General features: G+C 37.1%; 1 protein-coding gene across 9 annotated transcripts in view; it reads right to left on the reverse strand.

Moving 5' to 3' along the window:
- Positions 1–24,276, reverse strand: part of LOC489976 (transmembrane protein 180) — a 50,630-nt gene that overhangs the window by 23,521 nt on the left and 2,833 nt on the right. For 6 of the 9 annotated variants that reach the window (XM_038540061.1, XM_038540060.1, XM_038540057.1 and 3 more), the window contains 5 exons: positions 22,900–23,074; positions 21,208–21,933; positions 12,288–12,442; positions 8,273–8,356; positions 4,338–4,460 (listed from right to left, as the gene is read on the reverse strand). In XM_038540061.1, coding sequence (XP_038395989.1) covers positions 4,338–4,460; positions 8,273–8,356; positions 12,288–12,442; positions 21,208–21,933; positions 22,900–23,049 — 1,238 coding nt within the window. In that variant the 5' untranslated portion in view covers positions 23,050–23,074. Of the gene's footprint in view, positions 1–3,866; positions 4,033–4,337; positions 4,461–8,006; positions 8,053–8,272; positions 8,357–12,287; positions 12,443–21,207; positions 21,934–22,899; positions 23,075–24,276 lie in introns of those variants that run through there. The other 3 variants (XM_038540059.1, XM_038540062.1, XM_038540063.1) reach the window with 3 other exon arrangements.

The raw sequence follows: 24,276 nt of genomic DNA on the forward strand, positions 1-24,276 counted from the left end.
CAGAAGAATCAACAACAAAAACCTCCTGGAACTAATAAACAATTATAGCAAGGTTGCAGGATACAAGTTAATATACAAAAGTCAGTTGCTTACGTATATCCGTTGCATACATATATCAATGATAAACAAGTAGAACTTGAAATTAAAAACATAATGCCATTAACATTAGCATCCTAAAAATTAATGACTTTTAAGTATAAATATAATAAAATATGTATAAGATCTACATGAAGAAAACTACAAAGTTCTGATGAAAGAAATAAAAAATGAACTAAATAGGGATCCCTGGGTGGCGCAGCGGTTTGGCGCCTGCCTTTGGCCCAGGGCGCGATCCCGGAGACCCGGGATCAAATCCCACGTCGGGCTCCCAGTGCATGGAGCCTGCTTCTCCCTCTGCCTGTGTCTCTGCCTCTCTCTCTCTCTCTGTGACTATCATAAATAAATAAAAATTAAAAAAAAAATGAACTAAATAAATGGAAAGATAGTCCATGTTCATGGATAAGAAGATTCAATATTGTCGATGTCAGTACTTCCTCACTTGATCTATAGATGTAATACAATCTCAATCAAAATCTCAGCAGGTTATTTTGTGTATATAAACAAATTTATTCCAAATTTTATATGGAAAGGCAAAAGATTAAAAACAGGCAACACAATACTGAAGAAGAACAAAGCCAGTGGGCTGACATTACCTGACATCAAAACTTACTATAGGGGCACCTGGGTGGCTCAGTTGGTGGCTCCATATGACTTCAGCTCAGGTCATGAACTCAGGATCTTGGGATCAAGTCCTGCATCTGGCTTCCCACTCAGTGGGGGTCTGCTTGTCCCTCCCCCTGCTTGTGCTCTCTTTGTCTCTCTCAAATAAATAAATAACATTTTTAAAAGAAAAGACTTACTATAAAGCAACAAAATCAAGATAGAATGATATTGGCAAAGAACAAATAGATCAGTAGAATGCAATGGAGAAGCCAGAAATAGATCCACATAAATGTAATTAGCTGATCTTTGATAAAGGCACAAAAGCAATACAATGGAGAAAAAAAGTCTTTTAACACACAGTACTGGAATAACTGGACATCTACATGCAACATCTAGACACAGACCTCACACTTTTGCAAAAATTAACTCACAATAGATCACAGATGTAAATGTAAAGTGCAAAACTATAAAACTCCTAAAAGATAACACAGGAGAAAATCTGGGTGACTTGGGTATAGTGATGATTTTTCAGATACAACAGAAAAGTCACAATCTATGAAAGAAATAACTGATAAACTGGACTTCATTAAAATCAAAAACTTCTGCTCTGCTAGAGACACTTTCAAAAGGATGAGAAGACAAGTCATGGACTGGGAGAAAATATTTTCAAAAGGCACATCTGATAAGGGATTATATTCCTAAATATGCAAAGAAATCTTAAAACTCAACAATAAAAAAATGAACAACTTGGGGGCACCTGGGTAGCTCAGTGGTTCAGCATTTGTTCCTGGGATCCTGGGATCGAGTCCCACAACAAGTTTCCCAGAGGGAGCCTGCTTCTCTCTCCATGTCTCTCATGAATAAATAAATAAAATCTTTATTTTTTTTATTTATGATAGTCACACAGAGAGAGAGAGAGAGAGAGAGGCAGAGACATACGCAGAGGGAGAAGCAGGCTCCATGCACCGGGAGCCCGATGTGGGATTTGATCCCGGGTCTCCAGGATCGCGCCCTGGGCCAAAGGCAGGCGCCAAACCGCTGCGCCACCCAGGGATCCCTAAAATCTTTTAAAAAAAGAAAACTAATAACTTGATTTAAAAATGGGCAAAAGACCTGGACACCTTGCCAAAGACATACAAGTGGCAAATAAGCATATGAGAAGATGTTCCACAGCATAAAGCATTAGGAAACTGCAAATTAAAATGAGATATATAACTATTAAAATGGCTAAAGTCCAAAACATTGACAAGAGTAAATACTGATGAGGACGTGTAACAATAAGAACTCTTTCTTTCTTTGCTGATGGGAATTCAAAATGGTACAGTTGCTTTTGAAGACAGTTTGGTAGTTTCTTACACCATTAAACATACATTTATCATACAATTCAGCAATTATGCTCCTTGGTATTTACCCAAAGGAACTGAAAACATATATCCACACAAAAACCTGTGTATGGATGTTTATAACAGCTTTGTTTGTAATTGCCAAAACTTGCAAGCAACCAAGATGTCTCAGTGGGTGAATAGATAAATAAAGTATACATCCAGACAATGGAATACTAATCAATGCTAAAAAGAAATAAGTTACAAGCCATGAAAAGACATGGAGGAAACATAAATGCATATTACTAAGTGAAAGAAACCTATCTGGAAAGGCTACATGCTATATGATTCCAATTATCTGACATTCTGAGAAAGGCAAATCATGGAGACAAAAATATTATTTGTTGTTGGGGTTAGATGGAGGATGGGATGAATAGTTAAAGCACAGAGGATTTTTAGGGCAATGAAACTATTCTCTAGGATACTTTGATGGTGGATAAATGTCATTATATATTTGTCAAAACCAACAGAATGTACAACACCAAGAATAAACCCAAATGCATACCATGGTCTTTGGGTGATAATGATATGTCAGTGTAGCTTCATTGATTGTAACCAATGTACCGCTCTGGGAAGGTGGATATGTTTATATGGTGGTGTCTCTATCTGGTGAAGGACGAATATACAGGAACTTTACACTTCCTGCTCAGTTTTCTTGTCACTCTAAAACTGCTCTAAGAAATAAAGTAAATAGGGGCACCTGAGTGGCTCAGTTGGTTCAGTGACCAACTCTTGGTTTTGGTTCAGGTTATGATCTCAGGGTTGTGAGAGGGGCTCTGCACTCAACGCAAGTCTGCTTGAGATTCTTTCCCCTTCCCTTTTGCTCCTCCCCCACCCTGCCTTGCATGAGTTTTCTCTCTCAAGTAAATAAAATATTTTAAAAAATAACAATAAAACAAATAAATAAAAAAATAAACAAATCTTCCACTGCCTCACTACCACCATTTATCTCATAGTGAAACCAAGTAACGAAGCAGAGCTGCAGGGACCTACAAGACCTGGCCTCCCTCTTGCTTACTCTGCTCCAACCATACTGGCTCCCTTGTGAGATCTAGAAAACCAAGTATGGTATCCCTCTGTTCTTTTGCACTTGCTGTGTTTTCTGCCAGGAACACTCTTCCCCCAGAGAGCCTCCATGATGCCCTCCTAACTCCCTGCATTTATTCAAATGTCACCTTCCTTACTCTAATTACAAATGGAGCTTTCTACAACTTTCTTATTCCACTTCATATTTTTACCAAAAAACTTATTGCCAGCTAACATATTATGTATTTTATTTGATTTTTGATCTTCTTGTCTCCCATTAGAACTAAGTCCATGAGGGCACAGATCTCTGTTTATTCACTGCAGTTCACTACCCTATCACGGAGCAGAGGACATGGTAGGCTCTCAGTGACATTTGTTGAGTGAATAAGTGAATAGCTTATTAAGAGTTCTCTCCAGCACCTGGGTCACTCAGTTGGTTAGGCATCTGCCTTCAACTCAGGTTATGACCCTGGGGTCCTGGGATGGAGTCCCATGTCAGGTTCCCTGCCCAGCAGGGAGTCTGCTTCTCCCTCTCCCTCTGTCCTTCCCCTCTGCTTTAAATAAATAAATAAATAAATAAATAAATAAATAAATAAATAAATAAATAAATAAATAAATAAATCTTTTTTAAAAAAAAGTTCTCTCATGCTTTCAGACATTTGCCATGCTGTTTTCTTTGCCTGGAATGATGTTCTTCAAGGTTCAAGAGGGGAAATCCAACTCAACCTCCAAAACTCAGCTCAGCTCAGGAACCCCCTCTTCTTTACTCCTTGCTCCAAGCAGACTAAAGTAGGAATCTCTTCTCTGTATTACCACAGTGCCCTATTTTATGCTTCTGGTAGAGCCCTTATCACAGTGTTTTATAATCTGTGGGGATCCTTGGAGGCTCCTTATTCTTCTTATATCCCCAGCACCTTTAAACCTGGCAGATAATAGCATGTCCTCAGAAACATTTGTGAATGAATGATTTAGTTAAAAAATGAAAGCAATCAATATGCAGTTTACTTTGAATTATATAAGCATTTGCAGTAATATTTAAAGAACACCCTTAAAGATATTCCTATGAAAATTTCTTTGACATTAGTACTCTGTTATAGCTTACTCAAGATCTGAAAATCAATGACAAATAATATCCAAAGTCCAAAACAATTGCCTAGTAATCAATGTAAAAGGCTGAGTTTGCTTTCATATTTCCTTTACATTATTTCAAAGGCATTTTTACTCTACCTTTTATCTGGGTTTCCATATCCATACTGTTTTAGCTTAGAGAGTATCATCATGGGAGCTAAAGACTGAGCAGGTTTTGTAAACAAAGCATTGATGCCAAAAACCATTGAGGAAAGAGGTGACCTGAAACAGACAAAGATAGCATGGGTCTGCATCACACAGAAATTACGTGTGTGTGTGTGTGTGTATGTGTATATATTATATGTATGTATGTGTATATCAAGGACCTTTTCGTCAATAAGTCCTCCTTGACCCTAATCAGACAATAATAGAAATAGTAGTTATAGAATATTAACTTCTCAGTTGTAGTGGTCATAAAGATAGAAGAATCAAACTTTTTCTTTCTTTTTTTTTTTAACGTATTTATTTATTTACTTGAGAGAGAGAGAGAAAGAGAGCATAATTAGAGAGAGGGACAGAGGCAGATGGAGAGGAAGAAGCAGACTCCCCACCGAGCAGGGAGCTTAATGCAGGCCTCGATCCTGGGACCCAGAGATAATGGCTGGTGCCAAAGGTAGATATTTAACTGACTGAACCACTCAGGTACCCCGAACCAAACTCTTTCAATGAAGAAACAGATCAAAGAGAGACACAGCTAGATTCTTGAATAGAATCAATAAGTGAGAGCTGTATGTACCCTATTCTATGTTAAGTCATTTAAACCCCACAACAGGAGTGCCCGGGGCTGGCTCAGCTGGTAGAGGATGTGACTCTTGAGCTCAGGACCCATGAGTTCAAGCCCCACATTGGGAGGGAGCCTGCTTTAAAAAAAAAAAAAATTGTAAACCTCACAACAGTCCTATGAGGAAGACATTTTCACTCCTATTTTAGAGATAGGAGAATAGGTGAATTTGTCCACAATCACACACCTAGTAAGTAGTAAAGCTGGGATTCACACTTAAGTTTCTCAGTCCAGATTTCATTAAGGATTACTTAAGGGTGTTCTAAGTAAGAATTCTGCCATATCATTTTTGATAATTAAGTCATGTCATATTTAAAAAAAAAAAAACAGTAATCCAGTGTATTGACTTACTAAACTGAAATCTTGTCATGTTCCATTAATGATGGATGCCTTGAAACCAAAGAGGAGAAAGAGAAGAAAAAGCAAGAAAAAGGGAAGGAGAAAGAAAAAAGAAAGGGAAGAAAGATTAGCCAGAGAATTGCAGGAAGTCTGATTTGATGGGAAGAATTTAGGTTTCACTCCCAGTTCTTCAATCTGCTGGTTATATTACCTTGGGAAAGTTAATATACCCTCATGACTATTAGTTTCTTGAAAATGAGGATAACTATGGTTGTATGATGATATAATATTATAATACAACTGCTGTCTCTCTCCCCCACTAGGCTGCCAGTGCCATAGGGGTAAAGTCTACCTCTGTTTTGGCTCATTGTATTAAGTTCTTATCTGACATGATCAGGATGACAGTTGGCTAGAGCAAAACAATCCTTTTTAGAAAAAGGGAAGTTAACTATTTTAAGTGAAATGTACTCATTCATCAATCTTTCCTTTGGGTTTTTTCTTCAAGTACGGGCCCACAGGTGAAAGTGATGTGCTTCTTTCTTGCAAGGACAGTATCCATATTACATGATCTACAGTTTCTACTGCCAGTTATAGAGAGAATCTAAAGTTGTTTACAAGGCATTCTGAGTACACAATAGCTTTAGGTTTATTACTTTCTCCTAAAAACATTTATAGTTCTCATCACATCAGATCTGAGAGTATTTCATTTAATTTTACCTTTGTTAAACCTTTATAAAGCATTCAACTTAGTTTTCATAGAAATAACTTTCATATCACCCTTATAGTTTCTAAGTTATATAATGTCATTATAATAACAGTTACAGCTGACATTAACAGATTTGAAACAAAAAGTACTAACTTTTGGTAAGGATGCAGCTTAATGCCAGCAAAAAATACAGTATCCTTAACAGTAGCCACTTGTCAAAAGCATATAGCATGCAATGTGTATAAGAGTATGTTTTAGGAGCCCCTGGCTGGCTCAGTTGGTAGAGCATGCAACTCTTGATCTCAGGGGCATGAGTTTGAGCATTGGATGCAGAGATTACTTAAAAAATTAAAAATTAAAGAAGTGCCTGGGTGGCTCAGGTGATTGGGTGTCCAACTCTTGGTTTTGGCTCAGGTCATGATCTCAGGGTTGTTAAGATCAAGCCCTGGGTTGGACTCTGTCCTCAGCATGGAGTCTGCTTGGGATTCTTTCCCCTCTCTCTCTCTGTTCCCCTCTGCTCACCATCCCTTCACTTGCACATGCTCTCTCTCTCTCTAAAATAAATAAATAAAATCTTTTTCAAAAAATTAAAAATAGGGATCCCTGGGTGGCGCAGCGGTTTGGCGCCTGCCTTTGGCCCAGGGCGCGATCCTGGAGACCCGGGATCGAGTCCCACGTCGGGCTCCCGGTGCATGGAGCCTGCTTCTCCCTCTGCCTATGTCTCTGCCTCTCTCTCTCTCTCTCACTGTGTGCCTATCATAAATAAAATAAAATAAGAAATTTAAAAAAAAAATTAAAAATAAAAAAAAGGAGAGAGTATGTTTTAGAGGGAATCTGTTACAAGGCCTCCTATATTGTATCTCCAGCATTTACCACAATGCCTCACACATTAGGAGGCAATCAATACATATTTATGGAGTAAATAATATCTACCACACAAAGCCGGTGTGAGACTTGAATGAACCATATAATGCATGTACAGACTGGCATGTGGTAAATGTTGGTGCCCTTTTCTTTCCAACTGTTTAAGACATTTTATTTACTTGTTTCCAGTCTCATTCAAAAAGAGTTTGAGAACTATAAGATGTTAACTGAGGTTTCTTCTTGTTAAATTACTCGTTTAAAAAAAGTGATTTGAGTCAGTCACTTTTCTAGACACTAGAAAGTGAGGACATGGTCCTGCAATGTAAGGAGCTCACCATCTTGCTTATCCAAACATAACTTAGCAACAAAACCCTGAAACAAGGAAAGGAATTATGTAAAGAGGAACTCAAGCAGCTGGATTGGCAAAGAGTTTCTCAATATAAATTTCATTTTAAAAAAAAGGCCATTCAGTCTAAATGTTTCTACAGAGCATTCTTTATTAGCTCTGTAGAAAAATTTAGAATGTACTGGTGTTAAAATAACACATTCCTCTCTAATCTGTAAAATAGGGCACATATCAGAACATACTTACCAATAATGTGAATTTTATAACTGATGTAAAAAGCTTATAACCATACAAAAAAAAAAAAAAAAAAACCCTCACCAGCATCAGCTTATAGCTTTTCAAGTAAAAAAAGGATAAGATGTAGGGCACCAGGGTGGCTCAGTCAGTTAAGTATTTGCCTTCTGCTCAGGCCATGATCCCCGGGTCCTGGGATTGAGCTGTGTGGCAGGCTCTCTGCTCAGCAGGGAGTCTGCTTTTCCCTCTCCCCTGCCCCTGTTCTCTCTCTCTCTCTCTCTCTCTCTCTCTCCCTTTCTCTTTCTCTGCGTGCATGCGTGTGCGTGTGCTCTCTCTCTCTCTAATAAATAAAATCTCTAAAATAAAAAAAAGATAAGATGATCTTTTTTTGCTTTTAATTTTAACTCTTGCAATGTCACAGAGCAAAGGCCATTTTGCCTTAACAACCAGTGTAATAAGGCATACTGCAATACATAGAACATAAAGCTGAGATTTCACTTTGGTTTCTGAGATCTAATCCTGTTGTAGCATTGGCTGTGTGAACCTGAGGAATAAAAAATTATGATGCCCTTTCAAAAGCAGGGAAAAGTTGCCCAGGGCAAACAATTATGAATATCCTATATTATGTTCTGCTCTCTAATTCCCAATGATGCCTCTTACGATTGTCTCTTAGATACGTGATTTGTAGTGGCAATATAACAGGCAGACTCTGATAGGTCTTACCTTGATATTCTTGTAGCTAATACTTGAATAAATGTACTTACTGCCGATTGAATTTCAGTAAATCTGCATCAACCATATCAGCTAGTGGCAGGTTAAATAAGCAAAAAGAAGCTTGCACAATCACCCTAGAAGCAATTTTAAAATAAACATATAAAATATGCATATAATGAGGAGGCACAAATATCAAAATCAAAAAACAAATATCAAATGAAAGTTGAAGCTTTGTAAGAAAGAAAAATGAAATAACATACAGTTGACTCTTGAACAACATGGGGGTCAGAGGTGCTGACCCCTCAGGCAGTGGAAAATTCACATATACCTTTTGCCCCCTTAAAACTTAATCACTAATAGCTGACTGTTTACTGGAAGCCTTATCAATAGCATAAACATGTAACACATATTTTGTATATCATATGCATTATATATTCTTACAAAAAAGTTAGCTGGGGAAGAGAGAGTGTTCATAAGAAAATTATCATAAAAAAAGAAAATTATCACGAGGAAGGGAAATACACTTATAGTACTATACTATAGTTATCAAAAAAAAGTCCTTGTATAAGTGGACCCATGCTATTCAAACTTGTGTTGTTTGAAGGCCAACTATACTATAAAAATAAAGATATATTAGGCACACACTTCCATCCTGCCTCCAAATATTATATATCTATGAGTATATAATTCTTTTTAAAAAATGAAATAACTACTTTTTTTTAAATTTTTATTTATTTATGATAGTCAGAGAGAGAGAGAGAGAGGCGGAGACATAGGCAGAGAGAGAAGCAGGCTCCATGCACCAGGAGCCCGATATGGGATTCGATCCCGGGTCTCCAGGATTGCGCCCTGGGCCAAAGGCAGGCACTAAACCGCTGCGCCACCCAGGGATCCCTTTTTTTTTTTTTTTTTTTAATTTTTATTTATTTATGATAGTCAGAGAGAGAGAGAGAGGCGGAGACATAGGCAGAGAGAGAAGAAATAACTACTTTTGCTTGGGGTTTTTAAAAAGATTTGTTTGTGGAGTTTTTTTATTTTTTTATTTTTTATTTTAAAATATTTTTATTTATTTATGATAGTTTTTATTTAAATTACAGTGAGTTAACATACAGTATATTAGTTTCAGGTGTACAGTTAGTGATTCTATGCTTTCATATGATATCTGGTGCTTATTGCTACAAGTGCATTCCTTAATCTCCATCAACTGTTTAAAGTACCTGCGCCCCATAACCATCACTTTGTTCTCTATAATTGAGTCTCTTTTTCAAAAAATAGTTTTTATGCTTTTTCCTCATTCCCAAACAACTACCTTCCCATTTAATCTGATTAACTTATAGGCAGATTCTAAAGAACAAAACAGGTCAGGGAAATTAATCAGACATTTTTCTCTTGATATCAAAAGTAGGATAAATTAAGGACTATAAAAGATCATATAACATTTTAATAATGATAGAAGAATAAAAATAGGGGGAGAGTTTAAGTAAAAAAAGGCAAAAAAAACTTTCATTCTAAAAATCACTATAAGTCATTTTAGGGGGTGCCTGGATGGCTCAGTCAGTAGAGAATGCAACTCTTGTTCTCAGGGTTGTGACTTCAACCCCCACATTGAATGTAGAGATTACTTTAAAAATAAAACCTTTTTTAAAATGTCATTTTAGGGCTGCCTGGGTGGCTCAGTCTGTTAAGCATCTGCCTTTAGCTCAGGCCACGATCCCAGAGTCCCATTATGGAGCCCCATATCAAGCTCCCCAATTGGCAAGGAGTCTGCTTTCCCTCTGACTGCCCCCTCTTGTACTCTCTCTCTCTCTCTCTCTCTCTCTCTCACACACACACACACACACACACACAATCTCTCTCTCCCACAATCTCTCTCTCAAATAAATAAATATTTTTAAAAAGTCTTTTAAATATGATATAGGCAGGGCCACCATTACAGACTTATAAAATAGTTATCTATGTGAGGTTCTAATGTTATGAAATTCTGCAGAGATTCAATCATTGGAGTTAGTTACTATACTCTCCACTACCAATTTGTTCAAAATGCAAACAAATCTTGAAAATTTTCTCAAATTATTCCAGCAAGGACCTAGGGATTATTAATTTATTCACCCCAAACACATTTTTTAATGATCAACTATTTGTAGGAACTATAGTAGATAATGGGGCCACAGTGATAAGAGACTAGACTCTACTCACAATAAACTCAGTCCATTGGCGGCCAAAGGCAGACACACGCAGGGGGATAAATGCTACAGAACAGATAAGCAGAGGGTATGGAGTCATGTAGGAAGGATACCTAATCCAGATGAAGAAATCAAAGAAGGCTTTTCAGAGAAGCCCATCCCTGAGCTGCAGCCTTAAGAAACACCAGGAGAGAGCCAGGCAGGCAATGGTGAAGAGCTATCAGGGCACAGAATGCTGCATGTTGACATGATGTATTTGAACCTAGAACTACAAAGTATTCCTGTTTGATGTGGAGGACAGTGAAACTGGAAGAGTAATAAAAAATGAGGATGAAGTTAAGTAAACAGGAACTATGTAACAAAAGACTTCATGTGTCATCATTTGGATTATATCTTGAAAGCAATGAGAAGCCACTTAAGATCTTTAAACAGAGGAATGACATGTTATTCTAGGAGTAGTGTGGACGACGGGGTTGGAGGGTCTGGAGACTCCAGCCAAGAGGACCATCTAGAAGGCCATATACTACTCCATGTGAGAGACAATGAGGATCTGATCTAAAGGAATGGCAATGGGAGCAGGGAAGAGATGGATTTGGGACATGTGAGGAAAATAAAACTACTAATAAATTGATAGCATATTGGATGTAGGAGACAAAGAAGAAAGAGAAGACAAATTTGCTGGCTTGGACACCTAGGCAGACTGTAGACCCACTTCCCGAGATGTTGACAAAGGCAAAAAAATATGTTTTGGGGGCAAGATCCTTATTTGGCAGCAGCATTTACTATGTAATGCACTTTAATAGGGTTAAAAAGAGGAACTTTACTACAAAATCTAATGTTTGAAATAACTTCACAGAAGAAGCTGTGAGGTGCACCTGGGTGGCTCAGGCAGTTAAGTGTCTGACTCTTGATTTCATCTCAGGTTATGATCTCAAGGTCAGGAGATGGAGCCCTGAGTCAGGTGCTGTGCTGGGCATGGAGCCTGCTAAGATTCTCTCCCCTCTGGAAAACAGTATGGAGGTTCCTCAAAAGCTGAAAATAGAGCTACCCTAGGACCCAGCAATTGCACTATTAGGTAGTTACCCCAAAGATACAAATGTAGTGATCCGAAGGGGCACCTGCACCCCAGTGTGTAGAACAGCAATGTCCACAATAGCCAAACTATGGATAGAGCCCAGATATCCCATCAACAGATGAGCGGATAAAAATGTGGTATATACATACTCAGTGGAATACTACTCAAAAACTGAAATCTTGCCATCTGCAATGACGTGGATGAAACTAGAAGATATTATGCTAAGCAAAATAAGTCAATCAGGGAAAGGGAATTATCATATGATTTCACTCATATGTGGAATTTAAGAAACAGAATAGAGGAACATAGGGGAAGAGAGGAAAAAATAAAACAAGATGAAATCAGAGAGGGAGACAAACCATAAGAGACTCTTAATTATGGGAAACAAACTGAGGGTTGCTAGAAGGGAGGGGATTGGATTGGGGGTTGGAGTATCTGGGTGATGGACATTAAGGAAGGCATGTGATGTAATGAGCACTGGGTATTATATAAAACTGGTGAATCACTGACATCTACCTCTGAAACCAATAATATATGCTAATTATTGAATTTAAATTAAAAGATAAAATAAAACAAAATTTTCTGGAAAAAAAAAGATTCTCTCTCTGCCTCTGCTACTGCCTCCCCTCTAAAAAAGAAAAAAAAAAAAACAACAACAACTGTGAACATTCAGTTTGGCAGAAAGGTATAATGATTACCTAGAAATGAATATTCAACACAGTTCAGATCAAAAATGTTTCACTGCTTGAAAGGGTGAAAATGGCAAGACCTAGTGTAATTTGGGGAGTGGCACTGGCATTTACTTACATGATAATAGTGAGATAAAGGGCCAAAAAGTAATAGTATTGCTGTCCAAGAAGCAACATGACAATAGAGGCTGTTCCTTCTAGGTAGAAGGAAATTAAGATGATTTTATAGTAACCAAACTTCTTCAGCCAGGACTGACTGATAAGTACAAGGCACTGTAATGGAAACAGAGTGACATCGTGTTAAGATGAAACACCATGAATTCTGCTTACTCTTGCTGATGATAAAATAAGTGTTCTCAGCAAAAAATAAATTTGCTTCTGAATTGCAATATCAGTTGAAACACACAAGTAATACGGTCTATTGTGACTAGAAATGCTAGTATCCACATAATCTGTAAAAATTGACTAAGGATAGTAATATTCCATAATAACAAAGAAACAGCTATTATTTCCTATTAAATGAACAACGGTTTCCTACACTTTCATTTTTACCCTAACATGAAGAGATTTTACTAAAACCAACCACATGAAAGAATCCATTGCTTTAAAAAAAAAAAAAAAAATCCATTGCTTAGAAGCAATCAACATGGGGCACCTGGGTGGCTCAGTCTGTTAAGTGTCTGGCTCTTGATTTCGGCTCAGGTCATGATCTGGCTCAGGTCATGATCTCTGGGTCTCAGAACGGAGCCCCATGACAGGCTCTGCACTCAGTGGGGAGTCTGCTTTCTCTCTTCTTCTCTCTCTACCCCTTCCCCTGCTCCCACACACATTCTCTAAAATAAATAAATCTTAAAAAAAAAAAAGAAGCAATCAACATTGCTTTTTGGTGATATGAAAGGTCCAACTAAATCTAATATAAATCCAGATTTTAAGATTTGGGGTTAAAGCCAAGACTTCACCCAGCACACAGTAGGTAATACAAATATTTATTGAATAAGTGAATATATATTTCACTACTCTTCTTACTGTAACATATCTGAAATGTACTTTTTATCCTAAAATCAAGCACCATAAACAATAATTTTATGATTCTATCCACATTTCTTTGAATTTTGTTTCTTGCCTAATCTTACATATTTTCATAATTCTAATAGGTTCATGTTGAGAGCTCAGACTTAACTTTTTTTCTGCATTTCAAGCTATTATAGAAAAAGTTCATTGTTCTAGAGTGAAAAATTTGTGCTAAATATACATATGTACATTAACAAAGATTAGAAGATATTCTTTGTTTTCAATTAAAAATTGCATTGTTTAGCCCTGAAAAGTTTTCATTAACAAAAAGTACATACAAGAGAATTTTGAATTATGTAAGTAGAATACAAATGTGCTGTAATAAACAAAAGGGTTTTTTCCCCCCTGACTAACTTTTGGCTTACTTATCTACTTTCAAGGAACAAGAGCTCATTTTCTGGATATGAAAGACAATGGCTCAGTGACTGATGTGATCCAAGGCATTTCTTAGTAAGAGAAAATACATAGAACACCCCAGCAAGTCCCATTATAGTCCTCCATATAGGAATATTGTAAAATTAAATATTGCCACTTATTGAAATGAAGCCTCTTGTTCTCAGTCTCTAATACATGAATATATAAAACACAAGAAATATGTGGCATAGTGGAAAGTGCAAGATTTTGAAATCAGATGTCCCTTGGTTTGAATTCAGCTTTGCCACTTTATCAGCTGTGTGATCATAGACAAATTACTTTACCTAAGGACATTTTCTCCAATTAACACTCTCTGTGTGTCTCCACTTTTCGCTAACCTCTATCTCTCTCTCCCATTAGCACACACTCAGTATATGAGGTACTCAATTGTTAGTTGTTATTATAATGTCCAATATATAAAAAGATAACAGCCAATGATAAAAACGAGAGAGACTGCTTTTTCATTTACTAAAATAAAGCCTTCTACAAACTGAGGATTTTGGCTCTCCATTCATGTTTATTGAGTAGGAGTTTGTGAATAGTGTGTCTCAGTATAAGTATTGGCAAACCTATGCCAAAGCAGCCTAAATCAAAACAGATAAAGTCAGTGTGTTCTTGCAGTGAAAATCGAATAAAATATTTGCTGCATTAGGTCTTAATAATAAAAGCTAACATTTCTAGAGTGTTAGTTTGGCCAGGAACCATTTTAAGTACTTTGTATATTTTGAGTCATTTAATCCTCATAATGATTCTATTTGTTAGGCACTATTTTTATTCTCATGTTACAGATGAGGAAACCAAGGCACAGAATGGTTGAGTAACTTACCCAGGGTCACACAGCCTGTAAGAGGAGAGTGGGCCCCCCCTCCCTGGCAGACTCTATGCTCTTAACCCATTTACTATCCTGTCTCTCTAAGGGGAATGTGATGTGCAAGAGTCACAGACCTCTTATAACAGTTATCAGAGAGAACGAGCACATGTTCCTTCTTTTCTCCTTTCACTTATTCCACTCCTCAAAAAGAAAGCCCTTAGAAGACAGCCTGAGAAAATTAAAATATGCTGTTTATCCTTTATTACTATATCCAACAGTTAAAGTGACTTAGACAAATAAATAACAAATTCCAATCAGCTGTCATTTTTTCTTTTTACCCCAATAATTTATATGTGTCACTTCTCTAGAAATTATGAATATACTTAAAGCAACATTGGTTTTCCACTTTATTATGATTTTTTTTATTGAGATCAACAGAAATTCATGTTAGTGTGAGGGTTTGAGAAAAAAATTGTTGAAATCTTTTGGCCATGCTTCTCTTAACATTTAATAGTTGAGATGAGTAAGTCAAAGGGATAAAAGGTGTGGCATAGAGAACACAGTCAATAGCATTGTAATAGCATTGTATGGTGACAGATGGTAGCCACACTTGTAGTGACCATAGCATAACATACAGACTTGTGGAATCACTACGTTATACACCTGAAACTAATGTAACATTGTATGTCAACTATACTTCAATAAAAAGTTTAAAAATTTATAGCCGAGAGAGATGGGGAGAAAGTACTTGCTGAACATATATCCAACAAAGGACTTGTATCTAGAATATATAAAGAACTCTTACAATGCAGTAGAAGCTGATAACAATGACAAACAATTAAAAAATAGGAGGGGCACCTGGGTGGCTCACTCAATTAAGTATCTGCTTTCGGTTCAGGTCATGATCCCTGGGTCCTTGGATTGAGCCCTGTCTTGGGCTTCCTGCTCAGTGGGGAGTCTGCTTCACACTCTCCCTCTGACCCTCCTTCTCCCCCGCCTGGCACAGGCGCTCCTTCTTTCTCTATCTCAAATAAATAAATAAAATCTTTTAAAAAAAATAGGCAAAATATCTGAACAATCCACCAAAAGGTTATATGGATGTCAAGTAAGTGCATGAAAAGATGCACTAACATTAGTAGTCATTAGGAAAATGTAAATCAAAACCACAATAAAATACTACTACACACCTACTAGTATGGCTAAAACTAAACAGGCTGATCATAAGCATTGTTGAAGACCTGGAACACTTTTACACTACTGGTATGAGTGTAAAATAATCTGGAAAATACTTCAGCAGTGTTTTTTAAAAGTTAAACACACACCTACCATGCAACCCAGCCATTCCACTCCTACGTATTTACCCAAGAGAAAGAAAAGCATGCATCCATATAAAGACATAGATGTCCATAGCAGCTTTATCTGTAATAGCCCAAAACTGGAAATAACCCAAATGCCAGTCAAAAAATGAAGGAAGATCTTTTTTTTTTTTTTAAAAAAAAAAAAAAAAAGGACGCTGGGTAGCTCAGCGGTTGAGTATCTGTCTTCAGCTCGGGGCGTGATCCTGGGATCTGACGATCAAGTCCCACATCAAGCTCCCTGCGAGGAACCTGCTTCTCCCTCTATCTCTCTGCCTCTCTCTGTGTGTCTCTCATGAATAAATAAGTAAAATCTTAAAAAAAAAAAAATGAAGGAAGAGGGGCACCTGGATGCTCAGTCAGTTAAGTGGCTGCTTTCGGCTCATGTCATGAGAAGGGGTCCTGGGATAGGCCTCACAACACCGATGACAGGCTCCCTGCTCAGCGGGAGTCTGCTTGTCCCTCTCCCTCTGCCCCTCCACCCCCCCACCCCCTGCCTGTGCATGCATGCATTTTCTCTCTCTCAAATAAATAAATAAAATCCTTTTTAAAAAATGAAGAAACAAATTGTGATATACCCATAAAATGGAATACTACTCATCAACAAAAAAGAATGAAATATTGATACCTACAGAACATGACTAAAGGAATTGACACCAAAAAATAGTACATACTATATTATTCTCCTTACAGAAAATTTAGAAAATGCAAAATAATCTATAGTGACAGAAAGTAGGTAGGTACTTATTCGAGGATGAGAGAGGGTGAGCAAGGGCTGGAGGAAGGGATTATAAAGGGGCATAAGGAAACTTTGGGGGGTGATGAGTATGTAAACTATTTTGATTGTGATAATGGTTTCATGGAACATACATATGTCAAAATGTACCAAATCGTACAGTATAAATAAACGCAATATACCGAGGTCAATCATACCTTTAAAAAGCGGTAACAAGAGATGCCTTTCTTTCAACTCTTACATTTTTTTCCCCAAGTACTTAATGGATCACAAAAAAAACACAAGAGCCTGTGTTAAAAGCTGTTAAGCAGGGACACCTGGGTGGCTCAGTGGTTGAACATCTGCCTTTGGCTCAGATCATGATCCCAGTGTCCTGAGATCAAGTCCCTCATGGGGCTCCACTCGAGGAGCCTTATTCTCCCTCTGCCTGTGTCTCTGCTTCTCTGTGTGTCTCTCATGAATAAATATATTTTTTAAAAAAGCTGTTAAGTATAATTTGTAACAGAAAACTACTGAAAATAGCCTGAAATCCATCAATACAATTCAATTAAAGAGCACTGATGTAATTTACCCCAACATAGCTATTTTTACTTTTTTCCCCTAGATTTTATTTATTCATGAGTCACACACACACACCCACACACCCACACACACACACACAGAAGAGACATAGGTGGAGGGAGAAGCAGGCTTCATGCAGGAAGCTAGATGTGGTACTCCATCTGGGGACTCCAGGATCGTGCCCTGGGCAGAAGGCAGGCGCTCAACTGCTGAGCCACCCAGGCGTCCCTCATGGATGTTTCAATAGTGTCTGAATATTTACAGCAAACATGTATTACTTTTGTAATACAAAAACAAAGAAAAAGTTGTTATGATTTGCTCAGATGCACAGCAGGCCCTCCACTTTATCAGAATTCAACCATCTGGCGATCTCTACCCAGAACATGGCTATGAACTAACAGGAAATAAAAAACATCTATAGGAATCACTTGGTAAAACTCATGTATTTTGCTCTGAAAGAGCCCCTCAGGTCTTCACTAAAAATCTATCTAAATATTTAGAAACAAGTTTAACTGAAAAAAGGCATAATGTATCCTCTGAAAACTGCAAAACACTGTTGAAGAAATTTTAAAAGATCGAAATAGATGGAAAACACTCTTATGTTCATGAGTCAAAAGATTGGATACTGCTAAGATAGATCCAAACTGATCTACAGATTCAGAGCAATCCCTATCAGTATCCTGGCTGTCTTCTTTGTAGAAATTGACAGAGTGAATCTAAAATTCACATGGATTTGCAAAGGACCCAGAATAACCAAAACAATCTTGTAAAAGAACAAAGTAATAAGCCTCACACTTTCCAATTTCATCAAAAAAGTGAAAAGATAACCCAAAGAATAGGGGAAACATTTTGCAAATAATATTTGCAAATCTGATAATAGATTGTATCAAAAATACACAAAGAGCTATTATACCTCAGCAGTAAAAAGAAACTCAATTAAAAACTGTGCAGGTAAAAAAAAAAAAAACTGTGCAGGTGAACTGAGAATAGATATTTCTCCAAAGGATATATAAAATGGACAGTAGCATATGAAAAAAATTCTCATCATCAGCCATCAGGGAAATACTAATCAATACATCAATAAGATGCTATTCACACACACTAAGATAACCAAAGAGACAGGTAGTAGCAAGTGCTGATGAAGATTTGGAGAATGTTAGTACACTATTGATGGGAATATAAAATGGTGCAGCCACTTTGGAAAATAGTTTGACAATATCTTAAAATGTTCTTACATAACACAGCTATTCCACTCCTAGCTATACACCCAAAACAAATTAAAATGTGTGTCCATGCAAATAGTTGTTTTAATGTTCATAGCAGCATTACTTAATAATAGTCAAAATGCGGAAATAATCCAAATGTTCATCAACTCATGAATGGATAAAAATGGTATTATCTATACAGTGGCATATAATTTGGCCATAAAAAGGAATAAAGTATTGATACAAGCTACATCCATTTAGAAGTCCAGAATAAAGAAGGAAAGCAGCAAGGATTGCTTAGGGCTGGGGGAGTAGTTCAGGGAAATATAAGGGCAATAGCTAAAGGGTATGAGATTTTTTTTTTTTTTGAGGTAATGAAGTGTTCAAAAATCTAGTGATGGTTACATATGTAAATATACTAAAAACCATTGAATTGCACCTTATTTTTTTATTTTTTAAAGATTATTTATTTATTCATGAGAGACACACAGAGAGAGAGGCAGAGACACAGGCAGAGGGAGAAGCAGGCTCCATGCAGGGAGCCTGATGTGGGACTCGATTCTGGGACTCCAGGATCATGCGCTGAGCTGAAGGCAGGCACTAACTCATTGAGCCACCCAGGGATCCCCACATTCCATTTTTTAAAGATTTTATTTATTCAGAGAGAGAGAATGTGAGCAGGGGAAGGGACAGAGAGAGAGGAAGAGAGAGAGAATCCCAAGCAGATTCCACACTGAGCACAGAGCCCAAGGTGGAGCTCCACCTAACGACCCTGAAATCATGATCTGAGCTGAAACCAAGAGCCAGATGCTTAACTGACTGAGCCACCCAGGCACCTCGAATTGCACATTTTAAATGAGTGAATTGTATAGTATGTAAATTACATCTCAATGAAGCTGTGAAAAAACTATCTACTCTTTCTAGTTTTTATTATTTATTATTATTATTGTAGTTTTAATTTTAAGTAGGCTCCACACCTAACATGTGGCTTGAACTCACAACACTAAGATCAAGAGTCACATGCTCTACCAACTGAGCTAGCCAGGTACCTCTTTTTTTTTTTTTAATACTTTATTTATTCATGAGAGACACAGAGAGAGAAGCAGAGACACAGGCAGAGGGAGAAGCAGGCTCCCTGCAGGGAGCCCAATGCAGTACTTGATCCCAGGACCCTGACATCACGACCTGAGCCGAAGGCAGATACTCAATCACTGAGCCACCCAGGTGCCCCTCTTTTTATTTTTAACCTAAGAGTTTTGCAAACTTTTTTTTTTACTTAGAGGAGATACTATAGGCAAGTACCTGATTAAAAGTTGGAAGATATATATATTTAAATGTATTTACATTAAATATATTTTAATTATATTTATAAATTTATATTTATATAGAAATATATATATATATATATATATATTTTTAGAATCTGATAAAGCAAATAGGAACTCAAACAGTTCCCTATTCTGGATCATTGAACATAGGAGCAAAACAGCTTGGCAAACCTCAAAGTGCCGTGAACGAATAGTATCATTTCAATATGTACACCCAGTACCTGGGACTTTTGTGATAAGCCCAAAGTGATACTCTGTTTGGTATACTCTGCCAAATACAGTACATTTTAAAGACAGAATCTAAAAGTGCACAGCTCTAAAGGCAGATGCCTCTGAACCTCTCTTCTCTCATCTATGAGGATAAGAAGAGTCTTTCCCTTAAAGGTGGTTGTGAGGATTAGGTGAGATAATTTATATGATATGCTTGGCAAGGTTCATGGCACAGGGTAAGCACCCAATGTGACTTACTATTATTATGGTATATACGGTAACCAAACTATGATAAAGGCCTTGAACTAATCTTCAAAAAGACAAATCGTATCCTGTATACTTTGCATAAGAAAATGTGGCAACACTTAAAATATCTTAGAACTATTTCTATCCCACATAGTTTAAATGTTTTTGGAACCATGTAAATAGTAAAAACTCATCTGTCTAGAGTGACTCACTCTCTGAAGAGGATAATGAATTTTACCTGTCACTTAATTATGAAAATAGGAAAAACCCATATCATAGGCTAGGTTAAGTCATATTTGGGGGTGATATATTTATAGGTGAAGAAAGCAATATGATTCATCAACACTCCAAGTGGTGTAAAAAACAACCCATCAGGCTGGTATACTTTTGGAAGGAGGATACACCCTTTCCAGTAACAGTCATGGGCATGGAATTTTAATAATGTTCTAGAATTCCAGGACTCAGTCTTTAAACCAAATGTTTTGAAACCTGGCTTCAAGAATTCTTGATCAAGTAACCCTCATCCTTATAATGGTTACAGGAACATTAAATGCCTGGATAAAGCAAAATTGCCATTTATTTCATATATATATATATATATATATATATATATATATATATATATATACCTCAGCTAAGGTTTAAGTGAGAATGCTCAGAAGAACAAAATTCAAAAGCTAAAATGTTTCAAATATCATCTTATCTACTCTCATTAGGTTCTCTTTTCTTTTTTCCTTTCATTTCTTTTTCCCATTATGTTTCTATTAAATATTATATAACACCTGGGGCTGTGAATCTTTGGATCTCTCTCTCTCTCTCTCTAAGTTATAGTAAGTACAGTTCACATACAATGTTATATTAGTGTCAGGTGTACAATATAGTGATTCCACAAGTCTATATGTTATGCTATGCTCACTGCAAGTGTAGCTATCCTCTATCACCATACAACATTTTTGCAACATCGTTGACTCTACTGTCTTTGAGTCTCTTATGTGAGTCATTTTGTCAAAGTACTGATATAATCAGCTTTTTCATTTCCAAGCTAGGTAGGAGTTAAACCTTTCATTCCTGTGGGAAGATACAGGAAGAATCATCACATACCTGTGGGCAAATAAAGCCTGCCCCATACATGATGCTCCTTATGGAAGAAGAAAGAACATCCTTAGGAATGAGACTATCTGCAAAGATCATCATGAAGTTATTGAAGAAGGTTAAATGGAAGACTTGGAAGAAATTCATTACCAGGAAAAGGCAAAAGTTTTTCTGCGTCAAGACCTGTCTCATCAATGAGACCACAGAGGTCCAGGGGAGATCCTGTTCACTTTCTGAGAAAAGGTTTTCCTCCAGGCTTCTTTTAGGTTCAAACCGATTCATGTGGTACATGCCAGTGTAAAGGCTGGCTGAGGCAAGAATGGCAATGACCACAGCAACAGCCTGAAAATTGAGTAAAATTTCCATGTTATCAGAGATAAGGCCACAGAAAAGGATACTGGTGGATCCTACCAGTGATGCCATTTGGTTAATTTTAATAAGCTGAAGCCGACTTTCATGTCTGGTGAAAATCTCTGCAAACAGTGTACACTGAGCTTGCTGAACAAAGGTAAGCGTGCTATCAAAAGCACATAATGATACTACCAGGTGAAGTCCACTAAGCCAGTCACCTTCTTGATAGTATTTCCAAGGGAACCAAGGAAGCAGGAAGGCTATTGAATATAAAGGGGCACCGTACAAAACAGAACTACGACGGCTAGAACAGCAGTCAGCCTGAGAGTTGTTGTGAAAGTACCCAGTCAGGTCATTAAGAGCATTCCAGATCATTAAAATCATCTAGGAGGAAAAAAACCAACATATTATTATTTTAGAATGTTTGATGAACATTGATGAAAGTGACTCCTAAATTTCTTAAGTGAAGTAACTAAAACTATGCGGTGGGGGAAGCTCACTGCTTTCAAAACCAGCATATATCCCATAATATTAATAATCATATCAGTTAACGCCACTCAAAAAGCCAATGTGCATTCACTTTGTGTTTAGGCATTGTACAAATACTTCAATTAATTCATTAAATCCTTAAACCAATCCTATGAACTGGGTACTACAATTATTCCTACTTTACAAATGAAGAAACCGAGGGCTGCAGAAAGTTATCAATTTGCCTAGCTAATAAACGACAGAGCCAGGGTCTGAGCCAAGGCAGATGACCCCAGCATCTGTGCTTTCAATCATATGTTAGATTGCTTCCCCATAAGGCACACAAGGCCAAGCCTGTATATATACCATGGCATACTTTTACATAATTCCATTAGGAAAGGTTAAAATATCAATGTTTGCCACTGCAAAATGCCAAAAAATACTGATTAAGTCAAGTGTGTTGTTGGTAATAAATAACATTATAAAATATAAGGGCTTTTAAGACCATTAACTCTATCCACCTTGACCACATTAACTGGTAATGAGTTACAATGCAATTTGTGATTACCACAGAACTTTTCTAGACATAGACTATCTTAATATTTCTAATTGTAAAAATAAAAAAATATATTATTCCATATAAGTGAATTTTCCAGGTAACCAAAGCCTTCCCTTTAAACTCTAAAGCTTTTATGTTTGAAGTGGCAATATTTAAAAAATTTCTTTGTCCTCAAACAGAGGATCTTGGACATAGAAAATCTTTTCTTGAAAAGTCAGCTATTCGCGTGAAGAGTCAGCCCTTTGGAAAATCATAATACTGTACAACTGTAGGGAAAGAGAAACTCTGTCCTAGGTGATAAGATAATGAAGGTTCCATCTCACCTGGGCTTGGTAAAAGGCCACTTCTGAAATCTTGTACAGATGTAAAAACAGCTTCACATAGTAGAAACTGAAGACAGAATTTAGCATTTCAGTCCCTAATGTTATCATAGAATATCCCCAAGCAATCGGTTTGATACTTAAAAGTGTCATTTTCCACACTAAGGAATTCTTCTTCCTTTTTTTTTTTTTTAAAGAAAAGGAAAGTAGTTAAAATTCATACAATAGCTGTTTTCATACAATAGCTGATGGGTGGCAAAATTCCACGGGACACTAATTTTAGGTAAGGAAAAGTCTAAAACCACTAGCTATACATATGTCACCAGTTTCAACACTTAACTTTCTTATCATTCTCTTAACATTTTTTGAGAAGTTGCCAGGGACACTAATTTGCATAGAGTTTAACTCACTGGCACATATATATTTAAAAAAATACACCTAACACGGGGCTTAAACTCATGACCCCAAGATCAAGAATCACATGCTTCTCTAACTGAGCCAGGCGCCCCTACTTGAATATATTTTTAATAACTCTTTCAAGTTCTAAAAGTAAGATTTATTCATGAGTTTGGATATGCTTAACTAAGGACCAAGGAGATGTGTTTACGGTATTTTCCTCCCTACTGGGGAGGGTGCAACAGAAAAGGAACAAGGAGGTGACATCCTTTAGTTAAAGTCAGGCAGAAGAAATAGTATAAAGTTAACCATTCAGTAGTGACAAACTTGCATTGGAATATTTATTCTTGGTCTTCTCCTGACAGACTGTATAACTTTAGCCCAAAGGATGTATCAAAGATGGATATTAAAAATAACACATCTGGGGGGCACCTGGGTGGCTCAGTTGGTTGAGTGTCCAACTCTTTCATTGCAGTTGAGGTCATGATCTCACAGTCCTGAGTTGGGCTTGAGATTCTCTCTCTCTGCCTTTCCCTCTACTCACATGCACTTGCTTGCTGTCTCTCAAAATAAAATCTTAAAAAAAATAAATAATAATACATTTGCTCTGATCTAGATGTCCCTCTTAAATCTGACCTATTGTCTTACCCATTCAATGACTTGATTCATGCAAATAAACAATAGGAAAAGTTTAACTAAGCAAAAGGTAGGTACTGATTCATCTTCCTTTTAACCTTGACTATAAGATAATACCATGATTTTTCTGCTTTATCCCTAACTTCCTGGAATATTTAGCCAGCTTTCCACAATCATTCTGAATCACAAAGACACAAGTATTCAGATAACTCAAGAGATGTTACTTGCTTGAATAATCCTTGGGAATTAGGGAGGCACTGCAGTCTATACTGCCCAATTTCTTAGGGAAGGGGAGGGCAAGCTAGAAGCAGGGAGTGAGCAACTGGTTCAAGTGACCAAATTATCTAA

The sequence above is a fragment of the Canis lupus genome, chromosome 6, assembly GCF_011100685.1.
Source record: "Canis lupus familiaris isolate Mischka breed German Shepherd chromosome 6, alternate assembly UU_Cfam_GSD_1.0, whole genome shotgun sequence".
NCBI classification, from domain to species: domain Eukaryota; kingdom Metazoa; phylum Chordata; class Mammalia; order Carnivora; family Canidae; genus Canis; species Canis lupus.